Below are 27,146 nucleotides of genomic sequence, written 5' to 3'. Positions count from 1 at the left end.
GCCCAGGAGTTGGAGGTTGCTGTGAGCTGTAATGCCAAGGCACTCTGCCCAGGGGGACAGCTTGAGGCTCTGTCTCAAAAAAAAAAAAAAAAAAAGAAGTCCCTCATAAAATAAATATTCAAAAATGTTTTTTGGCAAAGAACGAATACTGTGGGTTCCCTATAGGACCGAAGTTCTGCTCAGCACTGGGAAGCCATCCCCACGAAGTTGTGGTCCTCCCAGGTCCTCATCAGGGTCCGGGGGGTGGAATAACAGCCTGCTGGCCTGGGGTGAGGGAATACACTCCCCCTCCATGGCAAAGAGGATGAGGCAATACTGGGGAAGGGGAAGCTGATAAATCAACTTTTCCAGCATTTATCAGCATTTATCATACAAAACCAGTCTTGTATTCTCTAAATATTAAACGTAGAAACATCTTTCAGGTAAAAATGCACAGAAATCCTCTGAAGGACGCTGTGGGACCTGCTGTCTCAGTAGGTGTTTGGGAGTTCGGCTGCCCTGCAAGCAGAGTGAGCCGGACCTCCGTGCATAGTGGTTCTGGGGAACTGTGTCTGTTGGGAAGAGGAAACTTTACAGGTTGTTACATAAGGAAAAGACAAACAGAGACCATCTCCCTCCTCTGTGGGTGTTGCGAGTACTGGCTGCCAAATGGTGCTGTGTTTGTGTTTCCACTTTTGTTCTCCATCTTTTGTAATGGGCTTAAAATGAGTTCAGTTTCTGGCTTTCTTCCTCATAAGAAGGAGTTGAGACCATCAGGAAGGACCAAGTGTGGGCGTCTCCTTTTTAGCTGTGATTTTTAGAGGCATCTGCGTTGTGACCTATCTTCATTTTTGTGGATTGGTAATACTTGTGCAGGGTCTGACATTCCGGCAGCACGGAATGTTAAACAGTGGTTGCTAAGTCCCCCTGAGCTGTGGAGGGCAGTGGTTACTAACCAAGATGGATGCTAACCAGATGTCCTGGGCTCAAGACCTGGCTCTGAGCTCTGGGCTCCCCCACTCTCCTGCTCTGTAGCTTTGGACAAGTCACTTAACCTCTTTGTGTTTGGCTTTTGCAACTGTAAAACAGTCTGGAATTTGTGTGGGATTAATGGGCTAATATTTGGAAAACACTAGGTAGTGCTTGGCGCGTAGCAAAGGCTGCATCAGTGTTAAATAGGTAAATTCCTGCCTCTCTGTCCCGTATCAGCTTGTGCAGTCTGTTGGAGTGTATCTTTTTGGAGGAAGTTATTTGAAGGAAGTCCATCCTCACACCAGATATGTGTAGTTGGAAAAGGGCGGAGTCTTTTAATAGCCTGTTCAGATAATTGTGGGTGTTCTTTGATGTCATACCAAAAACCAGCCGATGGTCCTTTCTTCAGGGCTAATTGCTTTATGGAATCTGAGAAGTTATTGGTGGGCTTTTCTTATTGGTTACAGTAATGTCCATTGGCTTTTGAATAAATCTTTTGCTTAGGTGTGATTTTGTGGCATGCATAATCATGTTGGAGATTCGGGGGTCACCGAGTTATGTGGGTCTTTTGAATATGGATATTTCCCTATAGGATATTAAAAATTACATTCAAATATCATTGGAAAAGTATTGGGAAGCTCGCAATGGTGGATACAAATTTTCTGAGATTCACTTTGTGAATCACTTTGTTCATTTTAAAGACTGTTTTCTGTCGCTTGTTTTTTGATTAAACATCATGTTTTGTGAAAAGAAAGCAGGTAGTTCAGCTCTCCACGCAGTCGTGTAAGCGTGTGAGCGATTTTCCTCAGGGAGCAGCTAAAGAGCTGTGTGTGTACTTCCTGAGCACGTCCCCAAAGGTGGAGATTTAGAAAAGTTAATCATTTGTACTCTGTTGAGGACGTTCATAAGTGAAACCGGCATGTTTCTCCATACCAGAACACAGTGAGGACTGGTATAGTTTGGTGCAAATGTCCTTAGAGAGAAAAGAGGAGACGACAATACTATTCTGAAAACCACGTTGAGCTTGCAGCCCCTGGGGAGGGTCTCAGTGGCCCCAGAGTTCCACACAGCACACTTGGAGCTAATAATACACAAGGAGCAAGAAGCTTGTGTGGCAGGTTACTTTTGAGGGAGAGTCTCACTTGTGTCAAACCTTGAGGGATGAAGAGGCAGAGGAGGAGGCAGGGAGCATTCCAGGGGCTGGGGGAGGAGTGCAGCTGTGGGGAGGTGCGTGAATAACTCAGGATAGGAGGAGACTTGGGTGTAAACAGGGGAGAGGGAGGAGGGGGAGCGGGGCAGGTGCACAGGGCCAGGCAGAGGAGCCCAGGCAGAAAGATCTACAGGGGAAGGATGAGCAGTAAATTAGTCAGAAGTCAGCGATGGGGAAGGACATTGAGAGGTGATGAAGGCATGGCCAGGCTGCAGTGGGCTGAGGGGTGGGTGGCGCAGTGTGGCAGGGCAGGCCTGTCCTTCTGTCCCGCAGAGCATGTCAGTAGATGGAGGTACCCGTCCTCCTTCAGTACAGGGTCTCTAGCTCACTTATATTTTATTGCCCATAAATTATCAGGCATGGAAGTGGAGCTTTAATAAATATTTGCTAGAGCATATGAGTAAATGTGTACAGGAGGCTGGGCATTGGTGGCTCACACCTGTAATCTCAGCACTTTGAGAGGCTGAGGTGAGAGGATTTCTTGAGGCCAGGAGTTCAAGACAAGCCTGGGCAACATAGCAAGACCAAAATAAATAAATAAAATTAGCAGGGTGTGGTGGTGTGTACCTGAGTCCCACTTGCTTGGGCGGCTGAGGCAGGAAGATGCCTTGAGCCCAGGAGTGAGCTGTGACTGAGCCACTGCACTCCAGCCTGGGTGACAGAAGAAGGAAAGAAGTAAAGGACAGAGGAACAACAGCGCTCAGGACACGGAAAAGGAGAAGGAAGCCAGGTCACCTGCGGTGACCACTTCAGCAAGACGTGGAAGGTTCCACTTTCAACCTTGCCACACGCGCGGGAAATACAACTCTAAGGAGAGAATTGTGGTTTTGTTTATGTCTTGAGGTTGAATCTCTGGTAGAAATAATCTGACCCTGAGACATTTTTTCCCTGGAGGTTGGGAAGTGAACTTCTGTACGTAATCCAGAATCCAAGCCTACGGGTTTGGCTCATGCTGCAAGACACCAGGCACCCATCTCTCAGGAAGAGCTCCCTGGGGCTGCCCTGAAAAGAAAGCTTTTTCTTTTTTTTCTACTTTTCTTTATTCATTTAACAAATGAATTTGGTGTGTCAGGCACTGTTGTAGGAGTGGTAGAGGATCAACAGTGAACGTAAAAAGATCCTTGCCACGTGGAACTTATATTTTAGTGTGTGGAAATAATGAATAAGGAAAAACATCATAATAAATAAGTAAATTACATAGTATATTCACAGGTGGTAAGTGTGGTGGAAAAGAAATAGCTTGGGGGGGGATTGAGGGTGGGAGCTGAGGCAGGCAGCTGTTGTGCGTAGGGCAGGCCCGTGGTCCTCAGGCAGTGGGCATGTGGGGACACAGACTTGAAGGAGGTGAGGGGCCAAGCCTTGTGGGCCTCTGGAAGCCAAGGGAATGATTGCAAGGGCCTGGTGCCTGTGTTGGTCATCTGCTTCAGGATGGGCAGATGGCCCAGTGTGCCTAGAAGGACCAGGAGGCCGCACGGCAGTGAGGGATGAGGCCCAGAGGACCCATCAGGCTGGATCGGGGGCCTCATACACCAATTTCTGCTCCCTCATTCCTGGGAGCAAGAGGAGGAACCATCCCATGTGTGTGAACAGAGAAGTGAAGTGGCCTGAGCTGTGTTTTGTAGGGATCACTGAGTGATTGTGAGGAATACACCGAAGGGGACAGAGGTGGGACAGAGCTGCCCAGGTGGGAGGTGGGGGTACCCACAGCTCACCCATAGCTGGGCTCGGGCTATGGGGGAGGGTACCGGGCTGGCCCCCATGTCCTGGCCTGAGCAGCCGGGCATTGCCATCAGCTGTGATGGGAAGATGGCACACAGGGCAGCTTTGGAGAGAGACCAAGGAGTTGGTTTGGGGACTCATTGTGTCAAACCTGTGATCACATTGCCTGTTTTGCCTGCTTCCAAAGTGGTTTTGAAATGAATTATGGTGAAAACCCATCTATAAAATCTCACAGAATTCACCCAAAGTAGCCACATAAAGAGAAAGAGAGGAGCTTTGAGTGACAACTTACCTACTTTAAAGATTCTTTTACTTGCAGTAAAAGAATATTTGTTTATAGGAAAAGAAATTAACGAGCTTGGAAATACAACAGCAGCACATCAGTTTCTTTTAATTCAAACACTTCGGGTATGATCTGCGGCCAGTTTACATCTGGCCCTGCAGTACTGTGATGGTAAGTTGTCCAGATCACTGAGATCCTTTTCTCTCTGTCTCATCTTTTTTTTTGCTTCTTGTCCATTAACATCTTTAACATGTAATGGGAAATGTGTCAAAATTCAAATTATCCAAACTGCTTGAGTATTTATTGAGTTTTTTCATTATTATAAAAATGACTGGGTGAGGAGGAGAGGGAACTGAAACTGTTGATAAGAAGCCTGGACTTCCCAAACTGTTTACCCACCACCCCAAACGGCCGGTCTCCAGGGGCGCCCCGGCCAGTGCGTCTCCAGCCTCACGTGAATTCTCTTTGACGTCCATCAGATTAGGGTGTTTCACTGGGGCAGGAGGAGATTCAGATGTGTAGCAGGTGTGTTTAAAGGTGAGGTGCAAATAGAATCAGGTTTTTAGATCTCTAGAAACGGAAATTAACAGAACTTTGTATACTCACCTTCATTCTTCTCTTTTAGGATTGTATTCTTTTTTCTTTTTTAAATTTCAGAACATTACAGGGATACTCATGTTTTGGTTACTGAATTTGATTTTGCATATTTTACTTTGACGTTATAAGTGTGCCCTTCACCCAGAATGAGCGCGTTGTACCACCAGGTGTGAAGCTACCCAGCCCTTCTTCCTCCTGCCTCCTCTCGTCTTGATTTCTGTTTTTTTTTTCTTTCCGTATCTGCACCCATGTAAGTGTTGATCATCTACGTCTAATTATACACGTGGTGTTAGTTGTTTTTCCATTCTTGTGATACTTCACTTAGAAGAATGGCCTCCAGTTCCACCCAGGATGTGACAAAGGATAATATATGGCTGTTTTTTTATGGCTGAATAGTATTTCATGGGGTGTGTGTGTGTCTGTATATACACACACAGCATCTTTATTGATCCACTCATGTACTGATGGGCACTTGGGTTATTTCCACATCTTTGTGACTGTGAGTTGTGCTGCTACAAACATTTGAAAGGAAGTGTGTTTTTATAAAATGCCTTTTTTGCCTTTGAGTGAACACCCATTGTGGGATTCCTGGATCAAATGAGAGGTCTACTCTTAGTTCTTGGAGGTATCTCCCTACTACGTTCCATAGAGGCTGTAACTAATAGTTCGCAGTCCCAGTAACAGTGCCTGTTTGTCTCTGTATCTCTGCCAGCACTTGTTGTTTTGGGGACTTTTGGATAAAAGCCATTCCCACTGGAGGGAGATGATACCTCACTGTGGTTTTGATTTTCACTGCCCTGATGAGTGGAGACGTTGAGCATTCTTTTGTGCATTTTTGGCCACTAGACTGTCTTCTTTGAGAAATTTCTGTTCATGACTTTTGCCTCCTATTTAATGGGATGGTTTGATGTTTTTCTTGCTGATTTGCTTGAGTTCTTTGTAAATTCTGCGGGCCCTTTATTGGATACACAGCATGCAAATATTTTCTCCCATTCTGTAGGTTGTTTATTTACTGTGTTACGTGTGTCCTTGGCTGTGTAGAAAGTGTTTAATTTGATCAGGTTCCATTTGTTTAGTTTATTTTTTTTTTGTTGCTGTGATTGGTTTGGGGGTCTTGTTCATAGCTTCTTTCCCTAGGCCAGTGTAAGAGTTTTTTCCAGCATTTTCTTATAGAATTCTTATAGTTTCTTGCCTTAGGTTTAAGTCTTTCCTTCATGATGAATTAATTTTTGTGAGTGGTGAGAAGTGTGGATCCCGTTTCAGGCTTTTATATGTGGCTATTCAGTTTTCTTTTTTCTTTTTTTTTTGGCTATTCAATTTTCCCAGAACATTTATGGGATAGTGATTCTTTTCCCTAGTGTATGTTATCATCAGCTTTGTCAAAGATCAGGTGACACTACGAGGATGGCTTCACCTCTGGGTTCTGTGATCTGATCTATAATGCCTCTGTTTCTGTGCCAGCCCTATGAAGTGTTGTTTACTATAACCTCGTAGTATAGCCTAAAGTCGAGTAAGGTGATGCCTCTGGGTTAGTTCTCGTTACAGAAGCCTACCTTGGCTATTTGGAAATCTTTCTGGTTTCTATATGAAGCATAGAACTACTTTGTCTAGATCTGCAAAAAATGTCATTGGTATTTTAATGGGAATAGCATCGAATCTGTAAATCACTTTGGGGTAGTGTAGCTGTTTGACAGTGTTGATTCTTCCAGTCTGCGAGCATGCTATATGACATTTCCATATGCCCTCTGTGCTTGCTTTCCTCACTGTTTCATAGTTCTCCCTGTAGAGCTCTTTCACCTTCTTAAATATATTCCTAGGTTTATTTTCTTGTTGCTACTGTGAAAAGTATTGTGACTTTTTGATTCTCTGCTTGACTGTTGTTGGTATATATGAAAGCTACTGATTGCATACATTGATTTTGTAACCTGACACCTTAATGAATTTATGCGTGAATTCCAGGAGTCTCTTGGTTCAATCATTGGGGTTTTGTAGGTATAAGATCATAATATCATGTCATCAGTAAAGAGAGATAGTTTAACCTCCTCTTTCCCCATTTGGATACCCTTGATCTGCTTCTCTTGTGTGATTGCTCTGGCCAGGACCATCACTTTCACCACCTCTATTCAACAAGTAGATCTGCAAAATTTGTTGAATAGAAGTGGCAAAAGTAGGTAGCCTTGTCTGGTTCCAGTTCTAAGAGGGAATACTTCCAATTCCTCCCCATTCCATATGATGTTGGCTGTGGGTTTGTTGTATATGGCCTTAATAATCTTGAGCTATGTCCCATCAATACCAATTGTGTTAAGCGTTCTTATCCTAAAAGGGTGCTGATTTTTGAATACTTTCTCTGCATCTATTGAAAGGATCATATGCTCTTTGTTTTTGCATCTATTTATGTGGTGAATTATATTTATAGATTTCCATATGTTGAACCATCCTTGCATCTCTGGGATGAAGCCTACTTAGTCATGATGAATTATTTCTTTTTAAATATGCAGCTGAATTTAGTTAAGATTTTATTGAGAATTTTTGCATCTATATTCATAAGGGTATTGAACTTATTGGAATCTTTTCTGTTTCTAGTTAATCTAACAAGGGGCTTGTTGATGCTGTTTTTCTTTGCAAATGACCAACTTTTTGCTTCATTAATCTTCTATATAGTTCTTTTGTTCTCAGTTTCATTTAGTTCTGCTCTGATCTTGGTTATTTCTTTTCTTCTGCTGGGTTTGGGGTTGGTTTTCTCTTCTTTTTTCACTGCTTTGTGATGATTCATTAGACTGTTAATTTGTAATCTTTCTGTCTTCTGCATGTGGGTATTTAGGCTATGATTTTTCCTCTTGGGACTGCTTTTGCTATATCCTACAGAGTTTGGTTACTTGTAGGCCATTATTATTTAATTTGAAGAATGTTTTGATTCCCATCTTTATCCCCTCATTGACCCAACTGTCATTCTGCAATAGGTTATTTAGTTACCATGACTTCGTGTAGAGATGAAAAAATGACTTTTGTTTCTGTTGGAAGTAATTTCTAATTTTATTCTGCTGTGGTCCAAGAAGGTATGTGGTATAATGTCTATTTTTTTAAAACATATTGAGATATGTTTTGTGACCTAGGATGTGGTTAGTCTTAGAGAATGTTCCATGGGCTAATGAGAAGAATGCATATTCAGTAGTTTTGGGGTAGAATGTTCTGTAAATATGTTACGACCAGTTGTTCTAGAGTTTCGTTTAAGTCTGTTGTTTCTTTGGGTTTTTGTGTTTGGAGGATCTGTCCAGTTCTGTCAGTGGGATTAGGTTTGTATTCTATAAAGAGTATGAGGCTGCCTTCCCGTTACATTGGAGAGGTCATGGGCTTTTCCTCTTTTGAACTGTGAAAGCATTTTGTCTGTATGCTTGATATGGAAGTTAGTACTTACCTTCTTGCACTATCACTCTGGAATAATTCTTAGTAAATAGCAGGCATTGTGTAAATAGCTACTGAATGAAAGGAAGGTTATTAGGAGTCTCTTAATGCCAAGTTACGGCAGTGTTTCTAAGAATGGGCTGTGGAGAGTGAAAAGAATGCTGAAAGCACACCTTGGGTTCTCCAGAGTTTACTCTTTATAAATCCAATACAAGCGAGTAATGCTGAGACTTCATCAGAACTGAAGTCCCCACTCAACTGTACACTTGGGTAGGGGATTTTGGAGTGGCCCATGGCTATGCTTGGCTGAGAACTTACTGCAGCCTGGGTGTGTCTGCAGAGTCTAGATGGTGTTCTGAATCTTTCCTACTTCGCAATTTTAATGAGCTGATTGGTGTCTGTGACAGAGAATTATTTCTCCCGCTAACCAAAACCACAACTGAAAAGGAATAGTGAGTGTGTCGTCAGTGGACGTCAGTCCTGATGGAGTGAGATATGTTTCAATTTGGGGTTAGGAACATTAATGAAAGGCTCTGGGCCCAAAGTAAGGGCATCTAGACTCTAGTTCTTGGCCTTGTTATGTGTAACTTTGGGACAGTTGCTCTAATGCCTATTTTTTGACTTGTAAAATAAGGAATATGGAAAAGCAGCTCCAATTTCTTTTCTTTCTCTCGCTAACATTTATTTATTTATTATGATTAAAGTAACGATGTAACAACTATAGGTATGTATATTTCTTACAAAAGTTTATGAAGTGGAAAAAAGCAAAGTAATGGATCAAGCATTGCATTTTGGTTTTGCAGCAAATCTCATTACCTCTTAAAATAGAGTCAGGTCCTGACTGCTGCGGAGAATGTTTGTTAAGGCTCTGTAATAATAGCAGGCTGTCTCAGTGCAAAGATCACAAGGAACCTTAAAAAACACTAATGATCCCTCACATCACCCTCACGGAGCAGAGGTGTGTTATTATCATTTTACTTTCACAGCTGGGTAAATCAAGGCACAGAGACACATTGAGTCACCAGTTTACTTGGGCAAGGTCACAGTCAATAGCAGAGAGAGATAGAACTGTGTCTTGTTTTTCCTTACATGTAGGGGAAATGTCTGGATTTTAACTACTTTTTTCCTTTTAACGATCTCTCTATTAATATACATAGAACAGAGTGAGAAAGAATTCGTCCTGCAATAAAGCAGATTTAGATGTACCAGACTAATGATGGACTTCACCCTTCGTATCTGGGGTGGGGGCGGTGATTAGGAATGTCTGGAGATGCTTGGGGCTTTCTCAGTTCAGGGAACAGTCAGTTGTTTACAGTAATAGTTATACTCTATTTATTCTTGTGCCTTTTAAAAATGGTTTGTACTGATTTTAATTAACCTTGCACTAATGTGACCACATATTTCCTGCAATTTGGTTCTTTGGAACCCACTTATTTTTGAGTTTTACTGTAATTCTAATTTCTCACCTATAAAATCTGCCCGGATATTCTTCTTGTTAAAAACTTGCATATAATTCACATACCATACTGTTCATCATTGAAAGTGTATGTACATTTCAGTGTATTTTTGGGCAGTTTTTGGCCAGGGCTGAGTTTGAACCCGCCACCTCCAGCATATGGGGCTGGCGCCCTACTCTTTTGAGCCACAGGTGCCACCCATTCAGTGTTTTTTAGTATATCCACAATGTCATGCCGTCATCACTACTATCTAATTCCACAACCTTTTTATGACCTCATAAAAGAAACCCTGAGGCTGTCGCAGTCATTCCTTATTTTCCCCTGCCCTGGCTCCTGACACCCACTAATCTGCTTTCTGTCCCTATGGACTCGCTTCTTTTAGACATTTCATATAATGGAACCGTGCTCTGTGGAGCTCATCCTGGTGGCTTCTTTCTCTTAGCATATTCTAGACTCATCCGTGTTGTAGCACAAATCAGCCACCATTCCTCTTTACGGCTGAATAATACTCAGTTTTGCCTTCTTTTAATCCAGTCGAACCATAGTTACTGAAAAGAGGTATTTTAGGTTTTGTTTTTCTATAGCAACATGCTCTGATGGAATCTTGTGTGCACTTTTTCTAGGTTTCTTCTCAGGGTTTTTAGTAAATTGGACTCCAACTAAGTAGTTCCTAAGTATTTTAAACTTACATTCTGCCTTAGTCTTTAAAGCGTTGTTGAAAGTACAGCGTTGTCCATTATATGCTTCTGAATGCAATTAGGTGTGGCATTTGGTATCCTCCCTGGTGGTGTCAGTTTCTGGTGGTACTGTAACCTTGGTTGAAGATCTGTTTTACCATTGACTGTGTATCATTTACCGGGCGCCCTGATCAGGTACTGGGGAGGCCTGGGGCCTTCTTTCTTTGGGCTAAGCATGTTGCCTTGGTCATGGCCATAGCCTACCTAGAGAATGAAGATGTAGATAGAGCTAAATATCTTTTTCTCCATCAGTCTAAGAAGGTCTCTGTGTTGTAGTCATCGTGGAAGTGGCACATTTCCACTCTGATGACATCTGCCATATAGCTGTTCCTCTAAGTATTCTTTTAGACTCTGAGGATATTTATTTAAGGTGGTGGAATCCTATCATGGCAGCCTGCTATTAAGAACATCGACTGCCACCTTTTACTGCTCTGTTTATCCCCAGCAAACAGCTTCCTTGTCAAGAGCATCACCGATTAAAATGTGACTGCAGGTTAAGTGGACTTGGGAGATTTATGAAATTTACATTTTTTTCTAGGACAGTATTTATGCTGTGATAGAATTTATTTCTCTGCAAGCTTAACAATGACATTCCAACTGCTATTTTGAATTTGCCTGACACAGAATAATATGTAAAAAATAGAGAGTCCTAGATAGGCTTAGAAAAGTAGACTGTTTTTTATCTGTATTAGAAATACGTTATGTTACATGGTGATCTCTTTGTAATGATGCAGTTCAGGTGTTGAGTAACCTTTGACAGTCTTCACCTCAGAGTTATTTTTTTCTCTTACAGAATAGTCCATCTCTTACTTAAATTATTTTATTTTCACTCTGCTTCACTGACTAGTGATGAGTAATATTTGCCTGGATGACAGAGCACAGCAAATGTCATTAGTGAAAGGTGTCACAAACCACTGCATTTTAAGTAAAAGCATGAGGAACATTTGAGTTAGTTAAAAATATGCATTGCTATGCAAAGTTTTTAAATTTAAAAGGAGAGATTCTAAGCATTTTACTGCAGATGAACTCAGTGTTCAATGTGGTTTGGTACCATGTCTTGGGAGCAGGGTTTTATAATAGCGGGTGAAACTTAAAGAACTGAAAACATCTTACTTTTGCGTTTACAGAATGCCAGAGAAAGATTTTGCATTTACAGAAAGACTTACCAAAATCTTTACCTTTTCTTAAAATTGCATTTGTACTTTTTTTTTTTTAAACAAAAGCTACATAAGATGAAGGAATTGAATGGGATAATATCTGAATTTTTTTCTTATCTAAAAATCTTTGATTCTTTAGAACCTCTTCCTTTATGGAATTACACAATAGAAATCTTGAGAAATGGAATAGAGAATAAATTAAATAGATTAAGAGCACAATTCACATAAAGTGTGTTATGTAATCTGGATATGAGTAGATGGATGATAGAATCTAAGTATTAATTGGCAAAGATGGGTAACTCTAATGCCGCAGTGGATTAGAGAGTTGAAAATTTAATTAAACCATTTATTATATACTTGTAACTTCTTTGATATTATTTTTTAGATTTTTTTCATAAAAGATTATCCTTCTTCAGTTTTCACATCAGAGAAGGTTTCTAAGGATTAACGATTTAATCAACTAAAATATTTTGAGCCTAAGATGAGAATCCCAATTAAATATACTTCATCATTCATCTGTCTGCTGTATTTTTAATTGTTCTAGAGCACATAAAGTATCTTTCCTTGGGAAATGGGGGAGTCTAATAGCAACTGGGCCCCTGCTGTGGGCTGGGTACTTTTGGTGCATTTTAAATCTTTTGATGCATTGGACAGTGGCATTGGTGGTTGGAGACAGAGCTGCTGGCTGCCCTGTAGTGCTCAGGTTAATCCCCCACACTGCAGATTGTTCTACCAGATCTTAATGGAGGTGAAAAACATGTGTATCATTATCTGAGCCAAGAACTAGCTCCATTTTACAAATAGTTGTAAATTATTTTCCCCCCATAGCTGTATGGTACTTGGAATTTTCTAGGAATGCAGCAACCCAGTACATCAAGGGAAGTATGTCCTTTGTTTTGTCCATAACTTTGCCAAGAGTGGTGCCAGCAGGTTTGGAGATTCTGGTTTCACGATGGCACCTGGAGGGTGGAGTCCCCACAGGACAGAAGGTGGGAGGGCAAAGGTAGGAAAGGCTTGAGCCCACTCCTGAGAACTTTTTTTTGAGACAAAGTCTCACCGTGTCACCATCGGTAGAGTGCTGTGGTGTCACATCTCACAGCAACTTCAAACTGTTGTGCTTAAGTGACTCTCTTGCCTCAGCCTCCCAAGTAGCTGGAACTATAGGCATCTGCCACAACACCCGGCTATTTTGTTGTTGTTGTTGCAGTTGTCATTGTTGTTTAGCAGGCCCTGGCTAAGTTCAAACCCGCCAGCCTTGGTGTGTGTGGCTGGCGCCCTAAACACTGAGCTACGGGCACCAAGCTGAGAACCCTTTTTATAATGGTATTAATTGGGGTGCAGTCTTCATGACCTCATGACTTTCTGTCAGACCCTGCCTCCCCAACATTGGAATAAGTTTCCAGCACATAAATGCCAAGGGTCACATTCACGTCATAGCAACTACCATCAATTTCTCAAGAATAAAGTAAAATAAAAAGTAAAAGTCTTAATGTACCTAAGAGGGGAAAACAGAATGTTCTGACATTTTTGTAGTTCTTGTTTTTGGCCATAGGGATTGATACCATCTTGGGGGTTTTTTAATTTAGTTTCTCTGTAATTGCTGTTTCTGGGAACTCAGCCTTCTCCAGGTTTGGGGGTAAAGCGGTTCTTGGATCACTTTTTCTGGGAACTGTCTACCCTTAGAAGGTTCTGTCCTGGCTGAGTGTCGCAGCTCACACCTGTGATCCTAGCACTTTGGGAGGCCAAGGCCAGTGGATTGCTTGAGCTCAGAAGTTTGAGACCAGCCTGAGCCAGAGTGAGACCCCATCTCTTCTAAAAATAGAGAAAATAGCTGGGTATGCTAGTGCATGCCTGTAGTTGCAGCTACTCGGGAGGCAAAAGGATCACTTGACCCCAAGAGTGTGAGGTTGCTGTGAGCTATGACGACACCACACTCGACCCAGGGCAACAGTGTGAGACTGTGTCTCAAAAAAAAAAAGAGAGAGAGAGAAGAAGAAAGTCCCTTCTGGCGGCTGTGAAGGCAGAACAACTCTCCCCCACCCTCCTTACTCCTGGAAGCTGCCTAGGGTCTCCACCTGGGTGGGTGTCCGGGGCCTGGGAAGAACTTCATTGCTCATTTACTTGCTACATGATTGAGTAAGGAAGAGGCAGCCTGCAGGACTGGGGATTGTGGGATGGCACCACCTAGATGGAACAGACATTACAGCTGCCTGCTGAGGAGACTTAGGCCTCCCTAGGTTTAAGTGCAGGCGAGATGCTAGCAAGGGCATCACCATGCGTACCAAGCCTTGTCCCGGGCTTCCTAACATCACCATTTCCAAACAGTCCCTCCTGTGCACGTCAGATTTAGCACCTGGATAAACTGGTGCTTCTTGGGCAACAGGAGTAATAAATGGCAAAACCCACACTTTTGCATATTAAGTATGCTAGGTTGGATTTGGAAGTGATGTAACTGGGTAAACTTTGAATTCAGATTACGAGCTGTGTGGGTGAGACAACCTTAACATTTCTTGATGTTTCTATTTTTAAGCTGGTACCCAGGATGTTACTTTAACGTGAGTTTTGCCCTTTAATTGTACAGGATTTGGGGTTGCCAGCTACTTGGCTTGACAGTCATGCTAATGGGGCACGAACTGACGCACAGTTCAGGAAGAAAGTGAATTACTGGGTGTCACATACCTGCAGCCTCCTGTGTTCCCCAGTTGTCTGTAAGGAACCGGAGGCCATGCGGAAAGATGGGGAGGGAGGCGTTTTCCATGCTAACCTGCCTGTTGTGTTGTCCTTTTCCAAAAAATATTTGTCAACTAAAGGAGAGAGGTGGCTGAGTCTGTTCTTACTGGGGCACCTGGGTGGTGTCTTGCATTCGGCGGGTACACAGTGACTGTGACAACTGGGTGAGGGAGTCAGTAGGAATAGTAATGAATAGGTCCAGCTCTGCTCATTCGACTGCTGCCAGAAGCTCTTGTTCTAGCAACACGTTAAGCATTAGATTTTTCTAGGCCATGTTAAGTGTTAGATTTTTCATATTGGTAGACTTCACCCCAAACTGTTAGTTTCCCCAAGGAACAGTGAGAAAGACAAAAACGGTTATCAATACAGATAGATCTCTTGTCTTGAACATATTATTTGGTTATTTTCCATTATTTACAATTGTATCCCCAAAGGCTCTTGGGGAGTGTGTCTGAACCTCGGTACTCTGCAGTCCCGTTTGTCTTTGTCACTGAGAGGGACAAAGGGTCCTTAGACCCCGCTGTGTGTTCTCCGCAGTGAGGAGGCTCTCCCAGGTGGGAAGCCAGTGTTTCGATTGGGAGGGAGCAGGATATATTTACCCACTTCAGCAGCTGGTGCTGAGGACGTGGGCAGATGCAGGGGGGCTGGGGATGGGCTTTTGGCACCCAGGACAGGATGCCTGTTTAAAGGAGCTTTGTAAATAAGCCCTCAGATTTTAGCAGCTTATACTCTTTTTTTAGCCAGTCTTCTATTCTTCCAGAATGAACTTTTATGTCACATCCCCTCTAGGAAGAAAGCTAAGGGCACCCTTCTTTCACGGGGATGCAGGTCCTGAAGCTGGGGGCGGGCAGGGAGACACCGTCCAGTCAGGTTTCCTGTGCACCATCTTGGGGGGATGCTGGTACATGGCTGGTCACTGCAGGGACTCTGATACCATTCTGCTCCTGAAACTTGGGTGGTGGGACTGCTCTGAGACTTCCTATCTCGGAGATGTCAGGAACTGTCCAGAGCTGCCTTCTCCTGTTGGGTCCCCAGGGCCAACCTCAGCAGACTTGGTTCCCACTGGCTACCTTGTCTAAGCTCACGCCTGAGACAGGAGCCCTGAAGTTAAGGGGTGCTGAAGGAGATTGGGACCCTCATGGATTCACAGCAGAGCCTATATCCCGGGGCAAGAAGAGTTCTAAGAGGAAAGTGGGACAGTGTCAGTGTCCTGTCACCAGGTGCACATGGCCACTTTTCTTTTATGTATCTGAGGTAAGCGTGTCTTTTTTAGTGAGTTGTGAGTACCTTTTTGCCTTTTTTGTGAGAGGCAAACAGTGGTTTAGGGAGTTTCCAGTGTTTAAGTTACAAAGTTTTGACTCAGATGACTCAGAATTCACTTGGCACCCGCTTGTGACATCAGCCATGCTATTTTCACCAGCATCCATCTGGCCCCTCAGGCTCCAAAGCTCCTTATGCCCTTGCGTCTCTGAGTGCTCCGTGGGACTCAAGACCATGTTCATCTGGGGATCCCCAGCACTTAGTGCAGACCTGAGACGCGGCAGGTGCCTTGGGCTCTTCCTCAGGAATGAATGCCCTGTGTGTGTGTGGACTGTGTCACATTCCTGCACTTGATGTTACTCTTTGGAAATATGAAATCTCCTCATTTATAAGATGAAGGCAGCAATAATGCAAATTTGATTCTGTTACCTAGGCAATGCACTTCCACACTGTGTGGCTTCTGTATATTACTGTATTTTGATTTCCTTATGTTTCTCTGAATTTTGGTTCTCTCTAAAAAGAAAGCCACCTCCCGTGAGGGCCCCTCCCTGTGCCCTTATGCCTTGGCATTTCCGTGGATCTTCCCTCTGTTGTTTTCATATCAAACTCTGTGTTCTCTCTGGTAGGTGCCATTGATCCCAGTGGCTTGACTACCATGAGAGAATATTCTGAGGACTTCCAAGTCCACACACCTTTCTGGGCTTTGGCCCTTGGACTACCTGACCACTGAGCATCTTCCACTGGGTGGCCCCCAAGGATCTTCAGCTCAGCATTGCTGAAGCCAAGCTGGTTATTCCACCCCCATTCCTTCCTGTGTCCCCATCTACCCAGTCAGCAAACACATAAAACCAGGCATCTGCCTTCTGCCTCTCGATTCTTTGTCGACAGGTGACAGACTCTTTGCCATTGCTTACTTTTTGGTACCGCTCTTCCCTTGCTCATCTGGGTGTCACACCTTAGACCTGCAGGGTGGCTGTGACTCTCTTATTCTCCATCTCTCCCTGCCCGACTTTCTGCAAGTTCTAGGTCATGCTTGGCTCCTTCTACTGTTAACCTTCACCCAGGCCCCTTCCAATTCCTGGACCTGCCCCCCACCATCCACCCTGCCTTGTCATCTTTGCCTATAAAGGTAAATAGACACCCCTCAAATTTAAAGACGCTGCTCGAGTGTCTTCTTTTCTGTGAAGTTCTTTAAGGCCCAAGGGCAGAATCCCTTGCTGAGTGTCCCCATTCCACCCTGTATGACACTTTTCTGGTGTCATATGTGACACTTTCCTGAGAGCCCACCCCCACCGCCTCTCCGGGACGAGCAGCAGACTCGAGGGCAGCGCCTCGTCTTTGCCTGCCCTGCCTGGAAAATGGCTCCTGCTCAGAAAGTGCTGGTTGAAGGGATGGATGGGGAGGTGCACTCACACCAACTGTGGCAGGAATGAGGGCTGTGTTTCTTCTGTGACTTATTTAGGGTGGTCTCCCTTAAACACAAGTGCACACTTCTGATATAGAGGAGGCAGTTGGGGGACCATGGTGGGTCACTTTGGGGTGGGGGGTTCATCTCACTTCCCATGGAGTCAGCCAGTGTGTGAGGGGACTGCCTCTGTGGTGTGGCATTAGGGTCATGGAGGAGGCAGGCCCGTGTCCTCGCTTGTCATTGCTGGCTGAAATTTCCCCAGGGACAGCTCATGTTTTGTGATCAGTGTGGCCTCCTCCAAGCAGACACGACCCTACGGCCAACTACACTGAAGTGTGACTTGGATTATGGATCTGGTCTCCTTCTGGGTGAGATCAAGGTGTAGGAAAATAGAAAGAAAAAAAAGAAGAAATTGGAGTTGCAGGAGTCTATAGACCATTATAATGTTTTCTGGAGGCCTCCTTTTGAATTCAGAGGGTCTGTGTAGTGGCTGGGAATACCAGGATGAGCCAGCTGCTAGCATTGCACTCCACTGGTTGTGTCAACCTGCTAGGGCTCTCATAGCTTCTAAAGGACTTCTAGAGGTCATTGTTCCTGTCCCCATCATGCTGGACATTTTATTTGGCAGCAAGCTTGTCTGTGCCTTTGGGGCCTAGATCAACTCCGATTGATTTCATGCCATAGCTACTGGGACCAGAAACCATCTGGTTGTCTCTATTGAGGTGACATTCCATCAGATACATGAATTAGAATGAAAACCTATGTTTTGACAGAGGCTGGTCTATCCATGTCTCTTGGAGGAGATTGTGTAGGGTGAGATGTATAATATGTGTGCTTGTAGGAATGCCGCGTGCTCTACTTACTTTTAGTATCATTTCTTACCTTTGCTCCAGAAGTTACCAAGGGTTTCTGTGCCTCTTGGGGCTTTCAAGTTAGGGGAAATTGTGGTCGATGCTAGAAGAGAAGACTCATGCTTGCAGATGAGCAAGTTGTGGGTTGTGATACCTATGATGTTACATCATTGGCTTCCAAGATATCACTGGTCATTTTTGCCCTCACTTGGCCAAAAAAGAGAAATGCCACCAAAGGTTGTGCCATTTGATTCTTGGTCTAATAAATGACTTAAGATCAGAGCTTAGTGAAGTATAGTTGCATAGCAACAGGAAGAGTGACAGGCATTTCGGTTATTTTGATTGGTCTCCTTTGACCAAAGCAGGCGGAGGGCGTTGCTTCTTCAGTTAGCGAGACCTGGATCTGCTCTGTGGCTACTGTGACTTCAGTGTCATTAAGGACGGCTACACGCTGCCTGCCAGCTTGTTTGCTTCTTCCCTCCCTTCCCCCTCAGCCTTCACACCAATCATTATTACTCTCTGCAAATGGCCAAACTCATGTGTGTTTTTGTCACTTTTCATCCAGATTTCAGCAACGTCCCTGACATCACAACAGGTCTGAAAAGGAGTCAGACGGATGGGACGCTGGATCAGGTCTCCCACAGGGAGAAGATGGAGCAGACATTCAGGGTAAGATGCCCAAATTGCAAACCAAGACCCAGGCAAGCATGCATTAATTCCCCTTTTTATGTGAGAAGAAAAAGAAGATGGAGTTGTCCTATCTTTAGCCCAGCAGTTGATACAAACATTTTTTCCTTAAATAGTTTCCTTTTTAGTTAATGGTTTTGGAGGGAAACACTAATGGGAACCATTTGCTTTAGCTAGGACTCCCCCAGAACGTCTGGCATGCCATCAGGGAGCAAGCAGACTGCAGACTGCCGTTCACATACCAGCGCGGCTTTGCTTAGCTGTTTAGACAAATGCGACCTGAGCTTGCAATCAATTACTATTCTGTTCTTTTCCTCCATTCTTTTTGACCCAAGACAAATTATATTCAGAATATTGTCATTTTGTGTGGTAAAATATCTAACATAAAATTTGCCATTTTTACCATTTTCAAGTGTTTTCCTTGGTGGCATGAAGCATATTCACATTGTCTCGCAGCCATCACCACCATCCGTCTTTAGATCTTTTTCATCTTCTCAAACAAAAACTCTGGTACTCCTTGAACAATAACTCTCCATTTTCCCCTCTCCCAGTCCCTTGGTAACCTTTATTCTACTTTCTGTCTTACTAGCCGATCCTCGGTACCTCATTCACCATGTAATATCTGTCCTTTTGTTCCTGGCCTGTTTCACTTAGCATGTGTCCAACTTTCACCTTTTTATGGCTGAATGATATTCCATTGTGTGGATAGACCACATTTTGTTTATCCATCTATCGATGGACACTTGGATTGTAGCCACCTTTGGGTCATGTCATGCTGCCATGAACATTGGCATACAAGTATTTGCTTGAATCCTTGTTTTCATTTTTTGGGGGTTTAGACCTAAGTGTGGAATTGCTAGGTCAAGTGGTAACTTTCTTGTTTAGCTTTTTGAGAAATAGCTGGACCATTTTCCGCTGTGCTGTGCCACTGTACGTTCCTAGCAAAAAAGTACGAGGGTTTTTTCTTTTGAATACCTCTGTCCCAGGAGCCATCCATGTGGTGAGTAGCCATGTGGCTCACCCTCTGGGGAATTGTGCCCTGTGAGGGGATCAGGGCAGAGCCAGCTGGCTTTGCAGCAGATTCCAGAGGGTTCCAGTGGCCACAGGTGCCTCCTCCTTTCCTGCCTCCCTCACTGAACGCCTCTCCCACATCTGTCCACCTCCTCGAGAATCTTGTCTCCTAACTCCTCATAGAAAGCAAATGCTTAGCTGGCCTGGTTATCTCTCCAGGATGTGACGTTTTTCACTAAACTGAAATCCATCAGCATTTCAGCCTTACTACTCTGTTCTATCCCTGGTGTGTTATTTACTTTGGAGCATCAAATAGATGTGTTTTGATTTTGTTGTTTTAAATTTTTGGAAAAAGCACCTCCTCTGGAAATACTCATGGAGTGAGGCTGTCTAGACAGAGTGTCAAAGGGCACTGGCCACCAGGGGGGAGGAGAGTCACTTAATGCGATTGGAGGTAACCCTTTTCCCTTCTGCCATAATCTGCTTGGGTTACACATTAAAGCAACTAAAAAGGAAATTCAATGTTTGGGGAAAATTTAAGATTCAGTGAAGTTAGATGTGCAAAAAGCATGTTATGGCCATTTCCAACTCTTACTTGATGGTGGCACATTTACAAAGTGAACCTTGCTAAGGTAGGGACCACCTTACCTTTTTTTTTTTCTCAGATGTGAAACTCTGTACATGTAATAATGGATTTCAGTGTATTGTTTAAAAATCCTAGAGAAATGCCTAGCAGTTACACAGATCCTGTGTTCTTTGTTTCTTGGGAAAGAATAACTGGTGCTTATCAAAAGTAATAGTTATGATGGATTGCAGTGAAAAGAAAAAGTTTTGAATTTAAGAATTTCAAACATTTTTTTTTTCTGTTCTGTAATACTAGTTTTAAATTTCTTAGGGACATCTGCTTATGTCTGCAAGCGATCATTATGTCTGCAAGCAATCCTCTTCTGTTTTTAAAATGGCGATTTGGGAGTTGTCTGATACGTGCCAAGCACGTGCTGGGAGTGGAGTTTTGGGGGCCCCTCCCCACCCCCACCCCCTGCCGTCCCCATGGTGTCCACAGAGGGTACTGCTCTTCAAGGAGAGGGTCTGCCTCTGTTTTCCTGGCCCCCTGCTCTGGCCCAACTGGTCTTCTTGGGGATCATTAACTTCTTTTCAGATTAGACCCTGGTTGAACTTTGGCTGTTTGGGATATTTTACTAACAAGTATTCTAGACTTTAAAATAAGGAATAATTTCCCTTGAAAATCAAATGAAGCCCGGCTTGATGAAGCACAGCTGTAACCGGGGCTTTTGACAGCCCTGCAATTTCCGCAAATGGTTCATAATTGATTGCTTTTTTCTCTGAGAGGGTGCCTATTACTGTCATAGCTCTTTGTGTGACCCTGTCAGCCTCTCCTGTGTGGGGGATTTCTCTCCCCCCCCCCCAGTATTGTTAGCAATTTGCATGTGCTATTGTAATAGCTGGAGTTTGAAAGGACGTACAGTTTCCCTTTGGGTGAGGGGTTGGAGTTTTCAGTGTGTTCCTGGAACTTGAGGTGTGTTAAGCAGTCAGTTTTCTGCACTTTGAGCTGGCTCTGAACAGGTGGCCCCGTGTGGTTCTGTCACTCCACGTCTGCCGTAACCTGGTCCCTTTTCCAGAAGGGGCAGGCTCACAGGATGGGTGGGAACTAGAGAAAGGGGGCAAGCCTCCCCCAATCCCCACTGCTGCTTTGAAGGAAGAGCTTGGTGGCGCTAACGCGTCCTTGTGAATGTGACTTGGAAGAACAGTTTGGGATTTTTTCTCATTGCCTGGGGATGAGAGGGAGAGAGAACACACATCTCACTCTTTTCCCAGCTGCCTACTGTAGATGTAATCCTCGCTCCCAGGGGAGCAGGTTTCTTTGAACTTGTCCTTTTCATGTGCAGCATGTAAGTAAACGAGGGCTTTGATTTTCATGGCTGTAGATTCTGATCCAAATGTAGGCATGATCTTGCATGATTTTCTTTTCTTGATTGAAAGTTGATTTTACTTTAAAAAAGTCTAATGAGCATTATGCAGATGAGAAGATAGCGCAGGTACGTGCAGAAGGGATGCTGCCAGCCATCAGGCTCTCTTTACCGCTGAGGATGGGAGAACTTCCTGCGGATACCAGATGTCCTGTGACTTTGTCAACTTCTTTCTCATTTCAAGGTCTTGAAATTGATCTCTAAAGTAGTTCTGTCTGTCTGAAATGCAAAGATATCGGAGAGGCCCAGGGAAATATTTACTCTGTAAAATATTTGAAAGAGGGGAATAATGTGAAGACAGCAATTAATTTTATGCTTGTAAAATTCAAATATATACTCTGTAAAATATTTGAAAAAAGAGAGAGGAATAATGTGAAGATAGCAATTAATTTTATGCTTGTAAAATTTCCCTGGGTCACAACACATACTGGTATTGGGGCTTAAAGCTGTAAAAGAAAAATCTGCAAAAATGAAACCCGTTTTCTACAAGGTAAGCCAAATTTTTAATTTATTTCCGATCAAATCATTTTTTAGTTCTTAAGAAGAGTTTTATGTAATCACCTAGTGTAGCTGTGGCAGTAATTATTTTTGTAGTTTGTAGGCGTTGTGTTGATAGAACAGAGAGCATTGAGAATCTGGAGATACACAGCGTGGCAACCGTGTGTTGTGTTCTTTGCAATTTAGCCATGTTTAAGATATATTCGGTCCTGTTTATTTCTTCAAGGCAGAAAAAAGGAACATGCACTAATGGCTAGGTCTTTAGTACACAGCAGGGACAAAACTTGCATTTAATATTTAATTCCTGCTCACTCACATAGCATAACCTTTGGAGTTTTTCACATGAATTGCTTTTAAGAGTTTGCAGATCTAAGAAGCTCAAGGAAAAGAAAAAAGATGTTTTTGTCAGAAGCAGAATTAAAATATAATTCGTAGACTATAATCTTTCTACATGGCCATTACTAAATAGAGTAATACAGTCATGACCCTATTGTTAAAACTACCATACCTATTTCTCAATGCAGGCTATACTACCTGATTCCTATTTGAATGAAGAGAGAGAGAGCATCCGCAAAGCAAACACTTTGTCCCTAAAAAATGGTTTGGGGGTGTGGTGTTTTCTAGCAGTAAGACAATAATCTTTCACCAAGTTTTAATTCCAGGTAGCCTTTTCTTGTAAGCAGTGGTATATTGGAAAGAACTCTTGACCAGAGGGCTAGAAACCTAAATTTGGGTCCTGGTCCTGCAGGCTTTACCACTGTGTGACCTGGGTAGGGGGTGTTACCCAACCTTTCTAAGCCTCTGTAAATAAAAACACCTCCACCACTAGCCGTTTGTGGTGGAAAGGATCCCTGAGAGGTTGTTAGGGTGCAGGCTGCCCCTGCCTGGGCTTTCTCCAAATGCACACAGTCTTGAGTTCTTTCCCACTCCTCTCACCTCATGGCCTCTGACCTGGGGCATTCACTGTCACATGGGAAATTGTATAAATACACAGGTACCCTAATAATGTATTGTTGATATTAAGACATGTGCATGACTCAGTTATCTTAACTGCCTGCCCAGTGCTGAAGTTAGTGTGAGTCGTCAGCTTGATCTGGACGGGCTCATGAGATGAAAGAGAATTAGAAACAGAGGCCTTTAGGAATTGGGCCCTCTTGGCCGTTTGTTGTCTGCGTGGAGACAAAGCCTGCCGCCTTCTAGCTTATTTTTCTTAAGTACGCTGCTGTGCATGGACAAGCCTTTCCAAAGGGCTACTTAAACTGACGCAGTACAAACCTGTTTGGGGATCCGCTTTTGTCTCTAGCAGGAGCAGGCTGTGAATGCTGAGATGCTCAGCCGCGCCGGAGGGACTTTGCCCATCGAGGGGTCTCACAGACGAGGGGTCTCGCCGAATTTGTCTCTTCTGGAAGGAGGCAGCAGGCATCCAGGGCACATAGAGGCGGCAAAGGCACAATTACTAAGGGCTGGAGTTGGGCTGAGGTTTTGCACCCAGCTGTCCTGTGTACCCTTCTGCCTGCCTGTCACCTATTTCCTTTTGGCAGAGACTTGGTGGCAAGTTGTGGACTTGTTTGAGGCAACTGTGCTTAGTGCTCACTGGAGTCTAAAAGGCCCTTTGATCTCTTGATCGTTGGTTGGGTTCCTTTTACTCCCTAGCTCCGGGGTGTCAGTGCCTGCTCTCTGTGTCTGCTGGATTTGGGGCTGGTGTGTCGGGCAGATGCCCCCCCCCCCCTTGCTGGGTGTGGCACAGGGAAGAGTGGCTGTCTGCAGGGCTAGGCACATGGAGCCCATTCTTTCTGCTACAAGGGGACTTACGGCAAGGCTAGAGATGTCACTCGTGTGTCAGAAGGGAAAACAGGAAGACAGTTGGGAGTGGCACTGAGAACCCGGGAGGGGACCATAGAGCAAGGGGCCATTAGAAAGCAGTGGGAGGGGGATGCAGAGAGCTTGTCCTGCAGGAGGGGGACAGATGGAGGGTTTGACAGAGGCAGTGGGATGGGCCCTGACTGGTGGTGACCTTTCTCTCCACCACTTCTGGTCAGTGTGGCTGGTTCCTCCAGGCCAAGGGTGTCCCTGGGCAGAGGCAGACAAGGTGGTGGGAAGAGGAGTCAGACCTGGGCAGATCTAAAGGCCAACTGTACCAGGAACATGGAAATTGCTGACAGCAGGATGTTGCCTGATGACACCCAGCTGTCTGTGTCTTTGCCAGGGATGCTCGTGGAATGAGACTTGGGCTGGGGCAGGGTGACCGCAGGGACTGTGTTCATAGGCAGAGGCAGCATGGGCTTGGCTTTCTATAGTAAACACTGACTATTGCACGTGCCAGAGTGGTATAGTGTGAAAGGTGGCAGGCTTGCGCCTGGCAGGACTGGCCTGGAAGCCACTCTGCTGTAGGTCTGGGAGGCTGGGGCCACAGGTGCCCCCTTTGGCTCTTTTGTCTCATAGTCTGGAAAATGGGGACGATGTCACCTGGCTCACAGTGAAGCTGGCCAGACGCAGGGGGTGTCACTGCCCCTCCTTCCCCTTCCTGTCTGTCCTCAGAGCGTCAAGGCTTGTGGTCTCCCAGATGCCCCTTCCCACCCCATGTTGGCCTCCCTGCACTTTGCCCCTGCCTTCTCGGCCCCTGCTTTTTCCTTCTTCTCCAGACTTTCCCTTTTCATCTTGTTTTTCTGGGAAAAAAGAGCAAGTTATTATTAAGGGTCATCTTCAGAATCACATGATGAAAAAGAAGAAATGAGGGGTGAGGCGGCCCCAGGGGGCCTGGGGGAGCGGGGCTGTCAGGCCCATGCTGAAGGGCTAATTACACCCTTCCTCACGTTGCGGGGGACAGTGACTCGTGGAAGTGATTTGGAGGCTTCCTGGAGCTGTGGCCACGCGAAGCGTTGACCCTGACTGGGCAGAGGTGCCTATCTCGTCTGAGGCAGGCGGCTTCTCCTTCACCTTTTTCTCCCTTGAGCCAGCAAGGGCCATGGTTTTGCTCCCCAGGTGTCCAAGATGAGACTTTGAGGGGGATGTGTCTGTCCTTTCCAAGGTAAACAAAAGGTGAAGGTAAGAGGGGACCCAGCCAGCCCCGCACAGCCTGGGCTGTGGACAGGACTCTCCCGCCACTGCTCCTGAATCTGCCCTTCATCTCGGCCCACCAAGGGAACAGCCCAGACGGGGTCCAGCCACGAGTTCCCTGTGCCCTTCCCCTTCCCACCCCCATTTCCTGCCACTCAGCCCTCTGTTTCTGTCTTTATTTCCTTTGTATGCCTCTAGGGTTGGAGTTGGACAGTTATGAAGACCTCAACATAATTTTTCTTTTGTGGGGGAGAAGGGAGCAGAGAGTTTGTATTTGTCCAGCCAAGCCCCGACCTCAGGGCAGTGCTTCTGCAGGTTCTTGCATCCTCTTAGGGCAGGCCGTCTGGGCACGGTGCGGACGCAGGCTGAGAACGTGGGGTTTGTCCCAAATCTTACACCGATAACCCATTTCTCTGACCCTGGGTCAGCCATCAGACTCCACTTCTGGAAGACCCAGGGGTCAGTCTGACCCTGTGTCCTGCTCTGACATCTCCCGCTGAGTCTTTCTGCCTGAATATCGGATCTAACATAGTCTGCTGGATGTCCTGCTTTGTCCCCATGGAGTACGGAGAGTTGCTTAAAAGAAAGGCAGATCCCAGGAGAACCTTGGTAAAGGTTACTGCACAGGGCACTTTTTGTTCTTCACAGCAGTTCGCTGATGTTCTAAACTATCTATGGAGATTTTTAAGGTTGGCGTGCAAGTCTCAGGGTGGGTAGATACTTGATCCCCTTCCCCTCTCTGCTCTTTTACCCCCCCACACACACCTTATTTAGGGACATATTTAGAGCAGACCACCTAAGAGTCCGAAAAAAGCCATGTGACCTCAGAAAATTGCTCATACACACAGGTGAAAAAGTGATGTACAATTCTGGGGCACTGGTGATCTTACAACGTTTGTCCGTGGCTCTCCTCTTCAGGAATATACGACCTCTAGGCTCATAATTCTGACTTTGAGCAAACATCTGGATGGCCTTGCCTCTGTCCTGACTTAATATCATTGACAGTACAGAATCAATTATCAAGTACCTATGATATGAAAAGCACAGTTTGTTTAGTCCAGTGGTATTTTGAACTGTTTTTTTTTTATCTTCTAGTGTAATTGTTTGGATGCAATTAGCTGTTAATGCTTTATTATTATTTTTTAATGTGCTAAGAGACTCTGGGGAGTGTTAAATAAATAACCTCTAGGTGGCAAAATGCATGATTAGATCGAGACCAGAATGGATGATATTGGTGGTGGTTAGAAATCCCCAGATTGTTAAACACAATTGCAACATTATGTGCTGGTGTTGTGGCATTTTAAAAAGTTTTATTTTCTATAATTAGTGGGAAAAGTGAGTATTTTAGAATAAGCATTAAAATTTTTGATCCCAAGCCAAGATTTCATAAATCTCTGTGATAACATAAACAGCTGTGGGATGGAGAGGGGTGAGGTGGGGAGTGGTTTACAAGCTCAGTTTAGGGGACGTGCAGGCACCCGGGCTATGTGTTCCTCAATCTGGGGTGCTGTGACTAGGACGTTGCCCTCACCATTATCACATCAGCAGGTTAGCTAGGATGGCCTTGTTGCTGCTTGCTTTTTTCCTTTTCTTTTGAAGAAATCACAGCCACAATCACAACCTCATGTTAGCTTGCCACTGTTCGGGTGCCTTGAATCTTATCTTTAATATTTACAAAGAATGGTGGAGGGTGCAGTGTCCCAGCTGTGTGCTTATTTGCTAGTTAAAATCTCCTTCACAGAGGCCTTCTTAGATGTCATCATTGGTCAGAGTTCTGAATCCCTTCTTTCAATATTCCTGTGTGCTTAGGGATTGTAGTCAAGCGCACACCCGGCACAGCAGCAGTGCGGCTGTGTGTGAGTCTCAGGGCAGCTGTGTGGGTCTCAGGCAGCTGTGTGGGTCTCAGGGTGGCTGTGTGAGTCTCAGGGCGGCTATGTGAGTCTCAGTGTGTCTGTGTGAGTCTCAGGGTGGCTGTGCGAGTCTCAGGGTGGCTGTGTGAGTCTTAGGGTGTCTGTGTGAGTCTCAGTGTGTCTGTGTGAGTCTCAGTGTGTCTGTGTGGGTCTCAGGGTGGCTGTGTGAGTCTCAGGGCATCTGTGTGAGTCTCAGTGTGTCTTTGTGGGTCTCAGTGTGTCTGTGTCTCAGG

General features: G+C 44.6%; 1 protein-coding gene across 1 annotated transcript in view; it reads left to right on the top strand.

Annotated features, from left to right (window-relative positions):
* The window catches only part of LOC100951282 (T cell lymphoma invasion and metastasis 2), a 431,635-nt gene that overhangs the window by 380,323 nt on the left and 24,166 nt on the right, over positions 1 to 27,146 (top strand). The window contains 1 exon segment of the mRNA XM_023517962.1: positions 18,328 to 18,431. Within this exon segment, the coding sequence (XP_023373730.1) occupies positions 18,328 to 18,431 (104 nt within the window).

This window comes from Otolemur garnettii, unplaced genomic scaffold, assembly GCF_000181295.1.
Source record: "Otolemur garnettii isolate 467f Iridium unplaced genomic scaffold, OtoGar3 scaffold00126, whole genome shotgun sequence".
Classification (NCBI taxonomy): Eukaryota; Metazoa; Chordata; class Mammalia; order Primates; family Galagidae; genus Otolemur; species Otolemur garnettii.
The sequence above is the reverse complement of the archived record's forward strand: the minus strand, read 5'-3'. Positions and strand labels throughout refer to the sequence as shown.